General features: G+C 48.2%; 1 protein-coding gene and 1 long non-coding RNA gene across 2 annotated transcripts in view; one reads left to right on the plus strand and one right to left on the minus strand.

Moving 5' to 3' along the window:
* Positions 1-1,582: 1,582 nt before the first annotated feature.
* LOC111558066 overlaps positions 1,583-18,522 on the minus strand; it is a 31,046-nt gene continuing 14,106 nt past the window's right edge. Inside the window, exon 3 of the long non-coding RNA XR_006590516.1 lies at positions 1,583-1,974. This is a non-coding gene — a long non-coding RNA (uncharacterized LOC111558066). The remainder of the gene's footprint in view (positions 1,975-18,522) is intronic.
* LOC101083890 (T-cell-interacting, activating receptor on myeloid cells protein 1) lies at positions 2,013-12,839 on the plus strand. The gene is made up of 6 exons (XM_006941038.4): positions 2,013-2,155; positions 6,991-7,026; positions 7,158-7,448; positions 7,704-8,000; positions 9,335-9,509; positions 9,847-12,839. Exons 1-5 carry the CDS (start codon positions 2,122-2,124, stop codon positions 9,475-9,477), a joined length of 801 nt encoding a protein of 266 aa, XP_006941100.1. The 5' UTR covers positions 2,013-2,121; the 3' UTR covers positions 9,478-9,509; positions 9,847-12,839.

An 18,522-nucleotide genomic window follows, 5' to 3' on the forward strand; every position in this document is an offset into this window, starting at 1 on the left:
CCTGCTTAGTTTATGGACTATAAAGTGCTTCATAGTTTGATTTCTAGGGGAAAACAATACAATTTCAATTGTATTTCAGTTTGTTGGTCCATCTATTCATATTTTTTCTTTTTCTTGGATACAGAAAGAGAAAAAATTTATTTTTATTTTCAATTTTATTAAAAATATTTTAAATTTTTTTCTACCGTAGTTTTTATTTTTGTAAATTTTTCAAATTCTATTTTACTTCCATCATTTCATCTTTATTGTATTTCATTGTATTAATTTTTTCAAATTTTCAAACTTTTTCCTTTTTTTTTCTTATCTTTCCCTTTTTTATCTAATCTACCAAGCTCCTTTCAACAACCAGACCAAAACACACCTAGGATCTAGCATCATTTATTTGATTTTTTTGTGTATTGTTTTTAATTTTTTAATTTTAATTTTTTTACCTTATTAATTCCTTTTATTCTCTCAAAATGACAAAATGAAGGAATCCCTGCCTCAAAAGAACGAGCAGGAAGAAATGACAGCCAGGGACATAATCAACACAGATATAAGCAAGATGTCTGAACCAGAATTTAGAATCACGATAGTAAGAATACTAGCTGGGGTTGAAAACAGATTAGAAACCCTTTCTGTGGAGATAAAAGAAGTAAAAGCTAGTCAGGATGCTTTGAAGTAGGCCTCACGCCCAGTGTGGAGCCCAACGCAGGCTTGAACTCATAACCTGAGATCAAGACTTGAGCTGAGGTCAAGAGTTGGACGCTTAACCGACTGGGCCACCCAGGTGCCCCTGAGGATTTACATTTTTAAGTTGCAGCAGTGCATTTTCCTACCTAGAGACAAAATCAGTGAAGGAAGCAACAAGAAATGGAAAGGTGCCGTTTTGGACCTTCTGATAATTTCATTTCTTGGCTAAGTAACAGCCTGTGAGTCCCACACAGCTTTTCCAGGAGACAAAAGCGATCTTGGGTGCAGAGAGCACGGCGTCCCCTGAACCACTGTGCATCCTGAGGAACGTGGCTCAGTGGCCACACATGAAGGTTACTAGAGCACTGTGCTGTGAGGGTCGTTCCAGCAGGAGCTGGTCTGAGCTATTTGGCTGGCATGACGAGGTACCCCATGACACTGACTTCTGGTCATGGGAGGAAACCTACTCACTCCTAGTGTTGCTCTGTGACCAGAAGTCCAAGGAGTCCCGGGGAGGTTTGTGCCAGCTTCTCACAATTAATTACTTATTGGTAAACGTGAGAACAATGATTTATACCGGGTCCCGTGAGACCCATCCAGAGGGCTCTGCCCCTGGGGCTGGCAACATGCCCATGATGGAAGAGGAAACCCAAGCCCAGGACCCGTTTTGGGTCTCCTGGTTCTGAGGTGCTTTGTGAACGTACTGGTGGGTCCTGACCCAAGAGAGAAAGCCCATCTATGCAGCTGTGAGGAAGGACAGAATTCCTTTTTGCCTGGGATACATCCTCTCATTTTATTATTTTTTATTTTTAAGTTTGTTTATTTTTATTTTTTTTAATGTTTATTTATTTTTGGAAGAGAGAGACAAAGTGTGAGCAGGGGAGGGGCAGAGAGAGAGGGAGACACAGAATCCCAAGCAGGCTCCAGGCTCTGAGCCATCAGCACAGACCTGATGAGAGGCTTGAACCCACGAACCGTGAGATCATGACCTGAGCCATGGTCGGACACTTAACAGACTGAGCCACTCAGGCGACCCTAGTCCTCAGCTCTTAAGACAGTGGACAATGTCCAGCAACCTGAGTGTTTGTCCAGTATTTTCCAGTATTCTCAACAGTGAAATATCTTCATCTTCTCTTAGGAATCCTTCAGGCTCACGCCCCAGGTACGTGGGGGGTCGCATGTCTGATGTGTGAAATCTGAAGACAGACAAGGACTGAGGACTTCCGTGAGTCAAATCCTTGAAGCTGGGTATGTGAGGAACATGTTGCAATCAGCAGCACTGAGAACGTTTCCAGAACGTAGCTGTGAAAGGAGGAACTTAACAGTTAGAGAAACCTTGTTCCTGCCCACACTCTGGAGTCGTGAGTGAGGTTGTGGCCGTCCCAGCTCCGCTCCCTCCCACGGGCTGCACAGCTGAAGACGCGGCTCTGGACAGGCTGGTTTGCTGCCATGATCCCTAGGCTACTCCCACTGCTCTGTCTCAGTAAGTCTCACGGGGCGACCCTAGAAAACAACAGACTCGGTAAGAGGTTTGGGCTGGGGATTGAAAGAGAAAACAAAAACATCAGGCTTGGTTTATTGAGCGCATACTACGTATCAGAAATCTTGCCAAGTGCAATCAATGCACACATTACTTCTAAACTGGTGCTTTACAAATTTCAATGAATGTTCCAAGTTCATGATTTCTGCAGAAAAGCCTTTGCTACCTGTACTTTATTGGCTTAACATGTTTTTTTTTTTAATTTAAAAATAATGTTTATTTATTTTTGAGAGAAAGAGCACAAGTGGGGGAGGGGCAGAAAGAGAGGAAGTCACAGAATCCGAAGCAGGCTCCAGGCTCTGAGCTGTCAGCACAGAGCCCGACGCGGGGCTCGAACTCACGAACCGTGAGATCATGACCTGAGCCGAACTTGGACGCTTAACCAACTGAGCCACCCAGGCGACCCTTACATGGTAAGCACATTTCTGATGACACTATCGTGTATCTGTCACAGAAATACTTTACTACATGGAGATGCTCAGGCCAATAGCACTGTTTTGCCATCACAGAGCCTGACGCGGGGCTCGAACTTACGAACTGTGAGACCATGACCTGAGCTGAAGTCAGAGTCGAATGCTTAACCAACTGAACCACCCAGGCGCCCCGGCTTAATGTGTTTTGTTTTTAATACTGACTTAGCCTTTTTTACCTAAATAAAAGTGCTTAGGAAAGAAACTTTCGATACTATGAGTGAAAATCCAGGTCGGGGCACCCGGGTGGTTCGGTTGGTTGAGCATCGGCTCTTGGTTTTGGTTCAGGTCATGGACCTCATGGTTTATGGGATTTGAGCTGCGCATCAGGCTCTGCACTGACAGCATGGAGCCTGCTTGGGGTTCTCTCTCTCTCCCTCTCTCTGCCTCTTCCCCACTCAAGAACACACAGACATGCGCTCGCTCTCTCTCTCTGTCTCTCTCTCAAAATAAATAAATAAACTTAAAAAGTCCAGGTCAAATACAGAAACTATAAAGTAAATGCAGCGAGAAGGAAACAGTATTAGCATTCTCTAACTATACGCTGGTCCTTGTCAAGCTTCTGGGCCTGAGAGCTGCTAGCTCTCTGCTCTGGAGGCAATTAGCCCCCATCCAGGTATGTCAGAGGCTAGCTTCAAGGAGGCTCTCTTGGTGCTGACTGCATACAATCACACAGCGCTTGGACTGTCCTTCCTTCCGCCTCGAACTCATCACGTCTAACACTGATGGGATGTATTCCACACTTGGGCTGGTCTCCACCCCTCAAAAAATAAAAACAACACTCCCCACAACACAAACCCTGCAAGAGAGAACGAGGCCCACGTCTGCAGATTAGGAATCCATCTGAGCCTGCAGAGTCAAGTGCCTTGTCTCGGATCGCACGGGTGGTATGCAGGGAAGCCAGATCTCAACCCAGAACCGCCGGGTTCAAAAAACGTTTCCACTCAGCCAAGATGTTGAAGTAAGAGGGACACACACATGGGGTCCTTTGTATGGAGCACTCTAGGAGTGTCTGAAATGGTTTCGGGGTTGGAAACCCCTGAGGAGGCAGAGACGCGTGATTCAGAATGTCCCCAGTGATGGACCAGAGACCAGAACTGGTCTCCAGAAACCAACAAAGCTTGATATCCACAAACAGGAAGGGAGGACTCACGTCAGCATGGCTCTTTGCACTTGGCTTCCTGCCATCGACACGGATCTCTGATCCCAAGACTTCAGGCTTGCTCGCAGAGGGCCCCTTATGTCAGAGGCTCATCGGCTCGTCGTAGGAAGACATGCCCGTCTGTGTCCAAAAAAAATACGTCTACTATTCCTTTTATCGTTCATTCCCCTCTGGCTGGGTTAGGACAGGTTCCACTAGCAATGCCTTCCAGAGATCGTCTCCGGACACATGTGTGAAATCTTCACTGCTTTTGACGGCTGAGTACTATTCCACTCATATATGGATCTCATTTTGTTTCTCCATCCGCCTGTTGGTGGGTGCCTGGGTTGTTCCCACCTTTTGACTATTCATTCTCTGCCTCACTGCAATGAGATAAACCTTTTTCCATGTTTGGCTTTGAGAGCGAGTAAGTCTCTCCTAAGAGGACTTCCTCTTGCCTCATAAGCAATGAGGCCTCTAAGCAAGTGTCCTGCTCAAGACAGGGGTGAGATCAGATGAGATGTGCCGGGGGCCTGGGGCCAAATGATAAACCCTACGTGGCCTGAAGGTGTGTCCAACCACCATCTACCAAGTTCCATCTCCTTCCTGCTAACAGAGCACAGGAAGCCACTGAAGCGATTAGGCCCATGTTTCTAACACATCTCCATTTTTTTTTTTTTTTTTTTTTACCCTGTGTGGACCACCAGTTTTGTGTCTCAGCAGTGAGAAGGGGGAAACTACCAGTTTTTTTTTTTAATTTTTTTTTAACGTTTATTTATTTTTGAGACAGACAGAGACAGAGCATGAACAGGGGAGGGTCAGAGAGAGGGAGACACAGAATCTGAAACAGGCTCCAGGCTCTGAGCTATCAGCACAGAGCCCGACGCGGGGCTCGAACTCACGGACCGCAAGATCATGACCTGAGCCGAAGTCAGATGCTTAACCGACCGAGCCACCGAGGCGCCCTGAAACTACCAGATATTTATGCTAAAACTGCCTCCCTCCCTCCATAGTTCTCTGATCCCAAGACGTCAGGCGGCCCCACAGAGCAATCCTTATATCACCTCCTTACCTCCCTCAAAGGTGTTTGGGACCGAGCGTCTTGAGGAGTGCAGGAGGGGGCTGAGGGACACAGGGCTGGGACTGCAAAGGCTCTGAATTTTCACAGGCCCCAAAATGTCCCGTGAGGCAAGACAGAGCCCATGCTGACTTCTCTGTCCTAATCGCAATCCCCTTGTGAGCTGTCCCATGCCATCTAGAATTTATTTTTTCAGACTCCCACTTTGTCTGGCATCGGTGAGAATTTTTTTCAATACCGTAAACACACCCATCATGTTCTGCTTTTTATTACGTTAAATATATGTAAATAATATTGATCCTCTTAACTCTCTGTAAGTATACAGTTCGGTGGCATTTCAGTGCATTCACAACGATGTGCAACCTTCACCCAAAACGTTTGTGTCATCCCCGACATAAACTCTGTACTCGTTCATCAATACTCCTTTCTGCTTCCTCCCCAGCCCCCTGATAACCATGAATTTGCCCATTCTAGCTAGGTACTTTGTGTCAGTGGAATCACACAGTAATTGTTCTTGGGTGTTGGGCTAATTTCACACAGCAAAGTGTCATCCAAGTCCACTCATGATGTAGCATCTATCAGCATTTCATTGCTTTTAATGTTTACTTATTTTTGAGAGAGAGAGACAGAGTGAGAGCAGGGGAGGAGCAGAGAGAGAGAGGGAGACACAGAAACAGAAGCAGCTCCAGGCTCTGAGCTGTCAGCACAGAGCCCGCCGTGGGGCTCGAACTCACGAACTGCGAGAGCATGACCTGAGATGAAGTCAGATGCTTAACCGACTGAACCACCCAGGCGCCCCAGCATTTCATTCCTTTCAAATGGCAGAAGGGTATTCCACTGTCTGTACAGACCACAGACCTTTCCTTTATCCACTTATCCTTCACTGGATGCTTGGGTCTTTTCATGTTTTGGCTATTTATCTCTTTTTCTTTTTTTTTTTTTTTTCAAAACATGGAATGTAGTATTTTTGATTTCCCCAGACAATTTTAGCACAAAGGCCTGGTAACTTCCCCCTTTTCATGACTAAGACACAAAACTGGTTCACACAGGGAAAGAAAGAAAGAAAGAAAGAAAGAAAGAAAGAAAGAAAGAAAGAAAGAAAGAAAGAAAGAAAGAAGAAGGGAGGGAGGGAGGGAGGGAGGGAGGGAGGGAGGGGACATCTCTTAAGTATCTGTTGACTTAGAGCAATCACTCTCTTCCAATAAATTCTGTAAACAGGCTTGATGTTATTTTTCGGGAGATCTTAGAACTCAGACAAAACGTGTCTACCACATTTGGGCATTAACAGCAGGATGTCTGTGGGTGCTCGGAGATACACCTAATAACTGTCAATTGCAAATTTCTTTCTAAGTCAACAGATTTTTTTTTTAAGTTTTTATTTTTGAGAGAGACAGAGTGCGAGCGGGGGAGGGGAAGAGAGAGAGGGAGTCACGGAATCCGAAGCGGGCTCCAGGCTCTGAGCTGTCAGCACAGAGCCCGACGTGGGGTTCTGATTCATGGGCCAGGAGATCATGACTGCAGCCAAAGTTGGACGCTTAACGGACTGAGCCACCCAGGTGCCCCTGGCATAGAGCAGCCTTCAGCATGGGGTGGGGAGGGGTTCTTCCGGCACAAGTGAGGCTGTCTGCAGACTGTCAGGCCCACTCAGGGTCTCAGACAAGATCAGAGGTGGCCTAGGGTCACATTCAAGTCCCATGCTTCCTCATCTTTCTCAGGGTTCCTGCCTTCTACATCCAGGGTGAATTGGTGGGGGCCAGTTGGGGGGATGTTCAGGAACTGTAACACCAGCTTGACAGAAATGCAAGAGCCTGTCCATGATAGAGGCTGAGAATCCAGGGGTCTGTGGACCTTTGTGAAGCCAGGAGAGCCCCTGGAGTGTCAGGTGGCATCCAAAGAGGAGACCTTCTGTGGGAAATGGGGCAGGAGCTGAGGGCGGAGTGGAAGCCTGGGTCCAGCATGGGGAAATGAGAACACTCCCAGATGTGTGACCTCCAGGGTCTCGTCTCAGTGGCAGCACCCATCCCCCACCCCCCGGGGAGGTCCCCTTGAGACAGGGCTCAGGTCTCACGGACAGACGGTTCTCTTGCAGGGCTGTGCGCTGGCCAAGGAAGCAGGGGGACTGACGGTGAGTGTTCCTTCAGTTGAACCCTCCCTCTCCTTCGCTCCAAATTCCCCACATCCCTTCTCTTTCCTTCAAGGGGTTTCCTGACAGCAGGCGAGGGCACCAAATCCTGTCCCCAATCTGCTTCCTTCCAGAGCCCCTTCCCAAGCCCACCCTCAGGGCCTGGCCCAGCTGGCTGGTGCCTCCCAGAAGCAGTGTAAGGCTGCAATGCCAGACCTCGACCAAGGATGTCGACTTTGTTCTCAAAAAGGGTAATGTTGTTTTGGACTTTTCACGATCACCGGCTTCCAAGGAGGGCCTGGCTGAATTTCACCTCACTGACCTAAGAACCAGCCATGCTGGAGACTACACCTGTGAGTGCTACAGACCAGGGGCCCCGGACATAAGATCACCGCCCAGTGAGGTCATCCTGCTGCTGGTGACAGGTGAGGAGCAGGACGGGCCTGGGGGAGGGACCAGAGGAGGGGACAGAGAAGGTGGAGACACACAGCAACAGAATGACTTGGTCGGCCTCATCCAGGGCTCGTGGGGGGGGGGGGACCTCCTTCCCACAGAGTCGAAAGAGGGTGACATCAGGGATCTGTGTCCCACCCTCAGCAGGAACCCCCTGCGGGAGAACAAGGGTGAGTGGGGGACCCCAGGCTTCTCCCCGTGACCTCGGAGCTCCCCTTCTCTTCCAGGAGGTCTCCCTAAACCTTCCCTGCAAGCCCACCAAAGGGGTGTGGTGACCGCAGGAGACGACGTGACCCTGCAGTGCCAGAGGCCAGACAATATTTTCGGGCCCATGAGGTTCGCCCTGCTGAAGGCGGGAGTGGCAGAGCCCATCCGGCTCCGGACCCCAGCTGGCAAGGAGGCGGACTTCTCCCTGCAGACTGTGACAGTCGGTGATGCCGGGAACTACAGCTGTGTCTACTTCCAGACCGGGACTCCTTTCTGGGCCTCACAGCCTAGCGATCGTCTTGAGATCCGGGTGAGAGGTGAGGTTTTGCACGATTTTTCAGAAGTTGGAGAAAGTCAATTCATTTCTTCATCAGCTTGTTTTTATTTTGGCTGTTTTGCTTGCTTTCCCAGTTTGGTGGACCCATCACTGACTTACAACACTATCAGTTTAAGGTGAACGACGTGCTCTTTTTTCTACCTGGAGAGCGTTGCTTCTGTTCCTTTCTGATTCTTCTTTCTCTTCTGATTTTACCGTCATCTCCTTCTCACACCTGCCCTTTCCTAACCTCTAGTCTTTGGCCTTTGTTGTTCTGTATTCCTGGAGAATTTCTCAAGTTGTTCTTGCAAACGATCCATCCCACCAACCGTCAGCGTCCCTTCCCCTATCCTTTGCGTCTCTTAGGCTTGTGGGTCGTCCCGGTGATGGCAGCTTCATGGCTTGCGGTCTCGTTCTTAGTGCATGCTGCTGCCCCGGCCGCCAGGTTCTGGGTCACCCGTGGAGGATCTTCCACAACCAACTTGTGTGTCTGGCCAGAACGTTGCTTCCTCGGATGCCACACCCCGTGCTTCTGTGGCACCGTAGACGTTCATGTGAGCCGTGGTGGCCCATCGCCCTCTGGTTGGAAAGCAGGGACCGTGCAGCCAGCGCAGACAGGTGCAGAGGGCACCCTGGGTCCGCGATGTCACCACGGGTTCCTCCCACGGACTCTGTCTCCGGGAAACGTTGTGGCTGGTGGGCTCACACATGAACTCTGCACCCACGGCCTGTGTGACATGGAAGCTTCACTCGCAGGTCCTCTTAGGAGCCAGGGCCAACCCCGAGCCCAGGTCCTCGTTAGGAGCCCAGGTCCTCATTAGGAGCCAAGGCCAACACTGAGCCCTAGCTCTTCTTGGGTGCGGTGGGAATGAAATGCACAGTGCTCTCGGTGCTTAGCTACTGGGCTTGAATTTTCTTGAGCTCACGGCCGCCTGAAGTCTTTGCCGTGAGGAGGGGGTGCACAGACACCCACCGAGTCATTTCCCAGCTCGGGGCAGCAACTTTGGGTTTTGGTCTTGCTCCTAAGCCTGATTCCTAATATCAGGAGGGAGAAGGGAAAAGGGACACGTGGGAGGGTCAAATGATATGAAGAGCCAATAATGAAGGAAGAGAGACCGAGCAGAGAGAAGACAAAGGACAGAAGACCAAGGAAGACCCACTAGAACCCTCACGAAATCCCACGTTGGGTTTTCAGTGATTACAACTTCAGGGCGGCCACAGCTGACCACTGGCCAGGGCACACAAGTGGGTGCAGGAGCGTCCCGTTGGGCAGATCCACGTGGGAAGGACGGGCGCTCCTCTACTGGCTGGTGCTGACGCTCTCCTCTCTCCCAGTCCCCCCAGGTGCCATATCGAGGGACTACACCACGGGCAACCTCATCCGCCTGGGTCTGGCTGCCCTAGTTGTGGTTATTATGGGTGCTCTCTTGCTGGAAGCCTGGTGCAGCCAGAAGGAGTCTCCACGTGGATCCACGTAGAACAGCTGAGCACTTGTCTTGTTCATGGGCTGGTATAGTGACGCGGGGTTCTCTGAACACCAAACTCCACCATGGGGACATGCTGTGTTTCTCACCATGGGCACAATTGATACTTTGGGTGGGATATTTCTTCAGCACGTGGGACTGTCCTGTTCCTTGTGGGAACATTCAGCACCATTTCTTTTTCTCATTAAAGAGCAGCTGAAGCCCCAGTCATTGTGGGACAAGATAATGAGTGCTATCAGGACCTTTCCCAACATTCCTAGATACGGAGAACGGGAGGTGGGGTGGTGTTCCCCTGGTGGGGAACCCTGTGTTAGGAGGCCAGGGAAATAATATTCTTCCTCTTCCTTCCTCCCCTGTACTTAGGTCTGTAGTACCCTAATGCCCCAGGGCTTCCCAGGGAATGACGAGTGCAGATGGAGAGACCTGCCGATGATCCTTAACAGTCCTGTGGAATCTACATTCTTAGCTCTATGAAGAACTACTCAAGGATGAGGCTTACCTCTTGCCATAGCTTTGCCTGGGGCAGAGCACAGAATGGATCTTAAAGACACACTCAAAAAATTTGGATGATTTGAAAAAAATACTTAAAACTTCAGAGTCTGGCTGGGTAGCACGTGCAGTTACTTCCATAGGAACCGTGATGCCATTGATATTTAGGGAAAACACTGCTTCCTGCATATTATCGACCCCCCACCATTCTCTATTTTGTACTTCGGGACCAGCAATTAGAAGTGTGAAACTTTCTTCATCCTATGTGTCTTTTCAATTTTATTTCATAGAGTCTCCACATTTTGCCTAATTTTGGGAGGCTCCCCCTCAACTTCATAGCATCAAGTTGCTTCTGAGTTAGTTGTACCCAGGATTTCTTCATCGTCTGGTGCAGGTGTAAAAAGGTTATCCACAATATTTTCACCTTCACGATCTGTTGCTGTTTGTTCATAATCCTGTTCTCTGTCACAAATACTCATTCTTATTTTAGAACTATTGTCTCCTCTCTTAAAACTCGGGAGATACGCTTATAAAAATCCAGTTCTGGGGTCGCCTGGGTGGCTCCGGCAGGCGTCTTGACTGTTGACTGCGGTTCAGGTCATGATATCACGATCATGAGATCAAGTCCCACACTGGGCTCTGCACTGAGCGTGTAGCCTGCTTAAGTTTCTCTCTTTGTCCCCCTCTGCCCATCTCCCCCACGTGCTTTCTCTCTTTTTCTCTCAAAAAGAAAAAAGAAAGCCAGTTGCACTGGCTTTCATCACATCATGGACGAGTCTTGCTTCGGGGTGCTGGGGGCAGACAGGAGCTTCTCCCAGGCTGCAAATCTTTTGTCAGACTTTCTCAATGTGGACACTCTGGTAGCCTCAGGCACCAGGAGAATTTTTCTGTTCCTTCTACCCAATGAGTAAAACTCATGGTTCCTATTGAGAACAGACCCCCTTGGCTGGTATTTGGCCAAGAGTGGTCAAATGGACAGAACTTTGGATTTATGCCCAGTAGGAGTGTGGCACATCACAGAGACACCAGTTGTTCACTGGACAACCACATCTTGCTTCAGTCTCTGCCTTGTCCGTGCATGCAACAGACTTTGTGATGTTTCCACTCCTTAACGTGTGACTGCCCATGTCTGTTTTAGACTGCCTTTCCTCTTCAATCATATCTTACTTTTATTTTGAAGTCATTCAATTCACAGGAAGTTGCAAACTCAGGACAGATACTTGTACCCCGCACCCAATTTCTCCAATGGTTCCATGATATGTCCATTACAAGATCCAAACCAAGAAGCTAACACTAGCACAATGCGAGGGTAGGGTTTGATGTTGTTTTGTCATGTGTAGATTCGTGGAGCCACCAGCATAACCAACATAGCGATCCATCTATCACCTCATGCTGTGCCTTACTGTCACACCCACCGCTCTCCCCAACATCACGCTCCAACCTGGGCAACCACCGGTTTGTTCTTCATCTTTACCACTGTGTCATTTTCAGAACGTTTTATGTGACATCACCTGACTTTCTTTTCCTGACCTGTGGGTCACGTGAGAGGAAGGAAGGGAAAGGCTGGAGGAAAGAGGTCATTGCCCACATGGAGCTGTCCTCTGTCCAGGGGTTGCAAAGCTGAAGAGGGGTCCTTGGATCAGGCTGCATGGCCAGTATGACTGTGGAATTCCTTCCTTCCTTTGCTTTGGTACGTTCCTTACGATGGTATGCTGGGGGGTTCAAGATAAGGGTGGATGGACAGGTTGAGAGACGCGGAGAATACAAAAGACACAACACTGGTTGTATTTACAGATCGCTTCACACACGTCAGGGCCCACGCTGCAAGCTTTACATCCATTCACCGCTCAAGTTTTTTCCAATATTCAAATATGTACATGCCACATTCATGACTGTGTGCTATGCCTGCACCACTGTTACTCGTTTAGTAATTTACTAATAGGAGTCAACGTTTGTTCTTTAAATACACGTTTTTATTTGAAAATGGAAACAGTTAGCAATAATTTAAAAATGCAGTGTCACCTACCTGGTAAAGGAGGGTAAATATAAATATAGAATACAATGGAAAGGCAAAAAATGTTAGGACGTGCTAGCCTTACACTGTTGATGGTCAGGCTTCTGAGCCCATGGCCAACCACTCCCTAGTTACAAAGAGTGACGAGCCAGAGATAAAGGTGTTCTAAAGTCGGCTTGAAATGCATCTTCTCTCCTTGATGTGATCAGAAGGGCATAACGTGATTGAAAGGGTAATAACTTTCTAACGCCATGATCAAAGCTATAGAATACCACGTCACTGCATTGCCCAAAATCATCTCCTAGAGCATTCTGTGGGACATGTCACTCTGACCCTTGCAAACACTCCTGTGTGGTGGGAATTAGGCCCACTTGGATAAATGAGGACCCTGGGACCGATGGCTGAGGGTTCCTGCTCAGGGCCACAGGGAGAATGAGCAGAGAAGTCAAAGCCCAAGTCCGTCTGCTTCTAAAGGCATTTCTGTTTCCACTGGGTTACAATGGGAAATTAAGACGAGTACAAGTATGGGGTCTTCAAAACAGAAATGTCCTTGGGGTACCTGACCAGATGCTGAGGGGGGGACATTCCAAAGACACAAAAGGGAGGAGCTCATGATGCCAAGTGAAAGTCTAGTCACAAAGACCATATAATACACGATTCCACTCATAGGAAAGTCCAGAGTAGGGAAACCCACAGAGAAAGCAGGCTAGTGTTTAGGGCTGCAGGTGGTGGGGGTAGGGAAATACAGCAAAAGCTTTAGAGTAATGGGGGGTCATTTTGAAGCCATGAAAACGTTTTAAATTTGTGTGGTATTTGCACGCATCTGTGAATAAAGGAAAGCCGCTGAACTGCACGTATTACATGGGTGAACTGTATGGCATGTGAATTACATCTCGATAAAGTTGTTTTAAAGTTTCCTGGGTGTGGAACAGGGTACAGCTCAGGATGTCTGTCTACAGGAGCCAAAACCCCTGGTTTCATCGGGCAAGGATGGCATGTGGTTCTCAGCTTGGTTTTGGGCACCGTGACTGGATCCAAGTTCTTACCACATCTCTCTGATCCCTAGATTCTAGGATAGTCTATGCGCTGTCTTTACATCAGACCCTCACCGTGGAAAAATGAAAAGAATGTCCTTCTTAGGCCTTCTAATTGTGTTTCCAGGAAAGAAGTGAATTCAACTCATGTTTTGGAGCCTCCTCTCCTGCGCACATGGGTTGTGGTGCCTGGGCCCGATTTCCTTATCCATACAACGAGGACAGTTATGCCCGTCTGCAGGGCTGTCACAGTGATTAGAGACTGCATGCTCATAGGAAGATTACTGCTATTTCCATGGGGGAATGAATCCTATTGTCCCCTCCCCCTGACTCAGGAGCTGTTTCTACTGGAAACCCATCACATAGGACTGTCCGTCGTCTGTCAGCGAAGAAAGCATGTCCCTCCTGTCTTCTGTCCTTGAGAGAACGTGTGCCCCTGTGATCAGGCTTCGAGACAGCCCCAGTGAGATTCTACAATGGTCTACAAAAGACTACAAAGTCTACAAAAGACTTCTACAATGGTCCCCTCTGATCACTGTGGAGGTGCTGTGCAGAGTGCACCTGAGTTCTGTGGCCTGGGCCAATGTGATGAGAAGCCAGGTGGTCAAGCCTGTGTCCAACCAACATGTTCTTCCTAATCATATTGGGTGAAACCCTGGAGTCTCAGAGAGATATACCCCAGTCGGGAAGCAGGGAGAGGGTCCCCATCCCCACCAGCAGCATCCGTGGCAGTGAGTGAGGGCAGGCGTTGGGGAGGCAGGAACTGAAGAGCTCTGAAGGTTTCAGAACCTGCGTGGTCCTCAGTCAAGAGACGGCAGGTGGAGGGCACTGAGTTCTAGCAGGGTTTCACTTGAAATGACTACACGATGCTTCTGATATTTTTTCTTAACTAAGTTTAATTTATAGGGTAAGCTGGACTCTCACACTTGAGTGCCTCCCTCTACTCTGATCTTCCAACAGCTATGGGCAGCTTAAGGTCCTTTCACATTCTATGACTCCAGACATCCTACTCGCTCCCATAGGAAATCTCATCTCCACCACTAAATCTGCTCACACTGTGTGCAGTCTGACCATGGTCTTCTGCCTTCTGCCCAGTTTCAGCAACATCAGAAGTGGCACATGCCCTCCTGCCACAGTACGGCCCATCACAATGGGGACGGATCTGTTCTGGGGCTCTGCCCTCTCTGCAGGGACTGGGCAGGAGGGACAAGGGTCCAGGCCCCTGGCGCTTTGATGCACAGGGACCAGGCTCTGTCTAGACGTGGGGGTCATGCTGCTTCCCATGTGCAACTTCTGAGGCGTCCACAGGTCTCTGCTCTCTCTACATGTTGCTTTCCTCCATTTTCTGTGTTCCTCTGACTTTGCAACAGCAGTCCTTAGCATGCCTTGGCATACGCCCGCTATCTTCCACTTTCTCAGACTTTTCTCTTCTTTCTTTCTTTAATAAAAAACCGTTTTTAATGTTTATTTTTGAGAGAGAGAGAGAGAGAGAGAGAGAGAGAGAGAGAAGGCATAAGCGGGGGAGGGAGGGGCAGAGAGAGAGAGAGACAGACAGACAGAATCTGAAGCACACTCCAGGCCCTGAGCTGTCAGCACAGTGCCTGACGCGGGGCTCGAACTCACAAACTGCGAGTTCAAACTCAAACTCATGACCTGAGCCCAAGTCGGCTTAACTGACTGAGCCACCCAGGCACCCCTGCTTTTCTTGATGCATGCACGTGTTTGCACCTAAAAGTCCTATCAACTTCTCACTTTCCCCCAGAAACACCAAACCGTTTTTCCATACGGGAGAAGGAAATTTCTCTTCTTAGAAATGCATGTCTAACTAAACTCCTTGTGAACGTAAAATCTTTATTACAGTAATATTCATGCACAGGCATGACGTCAATTTCCAGGAGCTCTTAGCACTCAGGCAAAAGTACGTACCCACACAGACACTCCACAAATCACACTAAGACCGTTCTCTATCCCAAACTGCACTTAATCTAGCCATTTCTTCTACAGCCCCTGATACATTTTTTTTTAATTTTTTTTAACGTTTATTTATTTTTGAGACAGGGAGAGACAGAGCATGAACAGGGGAGGGTCAGAGAGAGGGAGACACAGAATATGAAGCAGGCTCCAGGCTCTGAGCTGTCAGCACAGAGCCCAACGCGGGGCTAGAACTCACGGACCGCAAGATCATGACCCGAGCCGAAGTCGGCCGCCTAACCGACTGAGCCACCCAGGCGCCCCACCTGATACATTTTCTAGATTGCTCCAGCAGGGCAATAACCATGAGGCAGTCTGGGGAAGCCTGGTGACTGAGTCTTACTCTAGCCAAGTGCTGCCAGTATCTAAGGAAGTCTGTCATAAAGTGACTGGGAACCTTGTTCCACAACAATAGCTTGTATCTCATGGGTGATTCTTTTACAGGGCTGTGTGTCTGGCCAAAGAGACACAATAGATGGTGATTATTTTTCCTACTTGTTCTTTCATCCCAAATTCCCTATCCTTTCCTTGTCCTTCTTTAAATTTTTTTTTTAACATTTATTTATTTTTGAGAGACAGAGTGAGACAAAGTGAGAGTGCGGGAGGGGCAGAGAGAGAGGGAGACACAGGATCAGAAGCAGGCTTCAGGCTCCGAGCTGTGAGCACAGAGCCCGACGTGAGGCTCGAACCCGCAGACCACGAGATCATGACCTGAGCCGGTCAAACGCTCAACCGACTGAGCCACCCAGGCGCCCCAGAAATATATTATTTTTAATCAAAGACTGTTCTGTTAGTCTTTGATTCTCATTTCTCCATTGCGTCCATTATGTTCCTTTTAAGCCTTTCATCGTTTCCATTTTTGTTTCACCTTTTTTATTTTGCATTCTTGGATGATCTCTCCTGTCAGTCTTTAAAATCATTAAGCTGGTCACCAGCAGAATTCCTTCTACTACTGTCTGCAGCTGTTACCATTTTGGTTTGTCTTGGCGTTAACAATTTAATTTTCGATGACTCTGTCTTGTTCTCCAGATGCAGGGTTTCCACAGCACTCTGCTTTTGTGTCATGTTTGTGGTATCTACTTGGGTCACCAGGCCCGTACTACATCATTGAAAATTACCTTTGTTTCTACTATAATTCTCCTTCACTGGATGCTACAAATGAATTTCTTGGTTTATAACTTTGTGTCTTCCTGATTCTTCCCACAGTCAATAAACGTTTTATAATTAGAAATGAAGGCCTGTATGGTCAGTAATGAGAGGGGGAGGGGACTTTCTAAATATGGTGGCATCATCGGGGCCTGGGTGGCTCAGTCAGTTAAGCATCTGACTTCGGCTCAGGTCATAATCTCACGGCTTCTGAGTTTGAGCCCCTCGTCGGGCTCTGTGCTAACAGCCCAGAACTTGGAGCCTGCTTCCGATTCTGTCTCCTTCTCTCTCTGCCCCTCCACTTCCCATTCTCTCCCTCTCTCTCTCTCAAAAATAAACAATAAAAATTTTTTTAAAATATGGTGGCATCATTAGAAATTACTCTCCATGGACCTCACCTCAGGGAACGTGTTTACCGCTGAGTTTAGAGATAGACTTGGCAGTAATTGGGATGTGTGACGTTGAGAAATTCCCTGTTTATAGGCCATAGCTATTCCCAGTTGTACTGAGAGGGATGATGAACATACAGGCTCCTCCTTAGGAACCAGGTCCACAGCCAACCTCAAGCCCTACCTGGTTGCAGCTGATATGCACCATGACCCAGATGCTTAGCTTCTGAATTCCAAAATTCCTGGGCTCACTGCCTATATGAAGTTTAAGTTTTGTGCTATGAGGATACTGGGCCAGCTACGAGATTTTGGCACTCTGCTGGAGCCGTAATGGGTTGATTTTTGTCCCCCAAAAGGTATGTTTGAGTCCGAACTCCCAGTACCTGTGAATGCAACCTTATTTGGAAATAGCATTACCTGGTCTTTGCAGATAATCATTTGTTAACTTCACATGAGGTTACACTGGATTAGGGAATACTCTTACTCAATGTGACTGGTGTCCTTAAAAGATGAGAAGTAATGACACTGAGACATACTGAAGGAAGACGGCCATGTGAAAACAGAGGCTGAGATTGGAGGGATGTGGCCACAGGCCAAAGAGTGCTTGGAGCTTCCAGGAGCTAGAAGAGGAAAGAGGGAAGGATCTTTCCCTAGAATCTTTGGAGAAAGTATTGCTCTGTCAACACCTTGACTTCAGACTTCTGTGGGAGGCCAGGCCCCGGTGCCAGGCTGAGACCGGGTCGAGCAACGGCTCCCTGTTGACTCAGCCAACCCGGTGGTTCCCCCTCCCATTCATGTGGGAGGCTGGGCCCCAGTGCCAGGCTGAGACCGGGTCAAGCAACGGTTCCCTGTTGACTCAGCCAACCCGGTGGTTCCCCCTCCCATTCCCCCACTTTCAAGGGCATATGAAAGCCTTGTCAAGGCTGAGAAAGTTAATTCCTGAAGCCTGTGGTCTGCAGGTGTTGGCAGTAATGCTACCTCCCTTTTTCTACCCCGAGTCAGATAGAAACAAACATGGGAATTGTGTTTTGCTAGCAATCTTATCAACAAGGTCTTGTTGTGACCCGTCTAGAAAATTCACAAGAACCACAGAACTAAATGTTTTGGTTGGCAGCGATTATGTGAAACCTGTTTATTCTTAGAATGGCCTGACCCATAAGAGTCTGGATATAAAAGATTGTGTACAGCAACAATAAAGCCGTCACTTGGGCCATCAGCCCAGGGGACCCTCCTGTTCCCAAACTGTCTTCTCTTCTCTTTTTCTTACATTCCCCTACCCTCAGGACCCTGATCTCGGTGTTTGTTGCGCCGGTCCCAACAGACTTCGAACCTTCAGACTGTGAGAGAATACATTTCTGTTACTTTATGTCACCCAGTTTGTGGCATTTTGTTATGACAGCCTGAAGAAGGCAATAAAAGTGCTCTGAGTCTTTTGTGTTGCTCCTAATCCCTAATCCCTGGAGGGAGAAAGGGGAAAGGAAATGTGGGAAAATGGAAATGAGATAAAGACCAAATAAACGAAGGAAGCGAGAGAGGGCACAGAGAATATAAAAGAAAGAAGACAAAAAGAAGGGCCATTATAGACCTCATGAAATCCTACATTATGTTTTCAATAAAACTTGAGCGAAGGTACAAGACCACTGGCCAGGAAACACAAGCGGGTGTGTGAGAGTCACATTTGGTAGACCCTTTGAGCAGAAGGGATACCAGTCATGATCTCATTCTCTCTTTCAGTTTTCTCAGGTACTACACTGGGGGATTACACCAAAGTTAACCTCATCCGACTGGGTCTTTCTGTCATGTTTCTGATTATCACCAGGACTGAAGCCTGGCATAGCCAGAAGGAGTCTCCACAAGGAACCACGTAAAGCAGCTGGACTTTTGTAGCGATATATGGTTCCTTAAACCCCAAACCCTATCATTAACACTTCCTGTTTCTCAGTAGGAAGGCCAATGGCCTTTTAGGTGAGATATTTCTTTACTATGTGTGCCTGTC

This window comes from Felis catus, chromosome E2 (assembly GCF_018350175.1).
Source record: "Felis catus isolate Fca126 chromosome E2, F.catus_Fca126_mat1.0, whole genome shotgun sequence".
In the NCBI taxonomy this organism is placed as follows: domain Eukaryota; kingdom Metazoa; phylum Chordata; class Mammalia; order Carnivora; family Felidae; genus Felis; species Felis catus.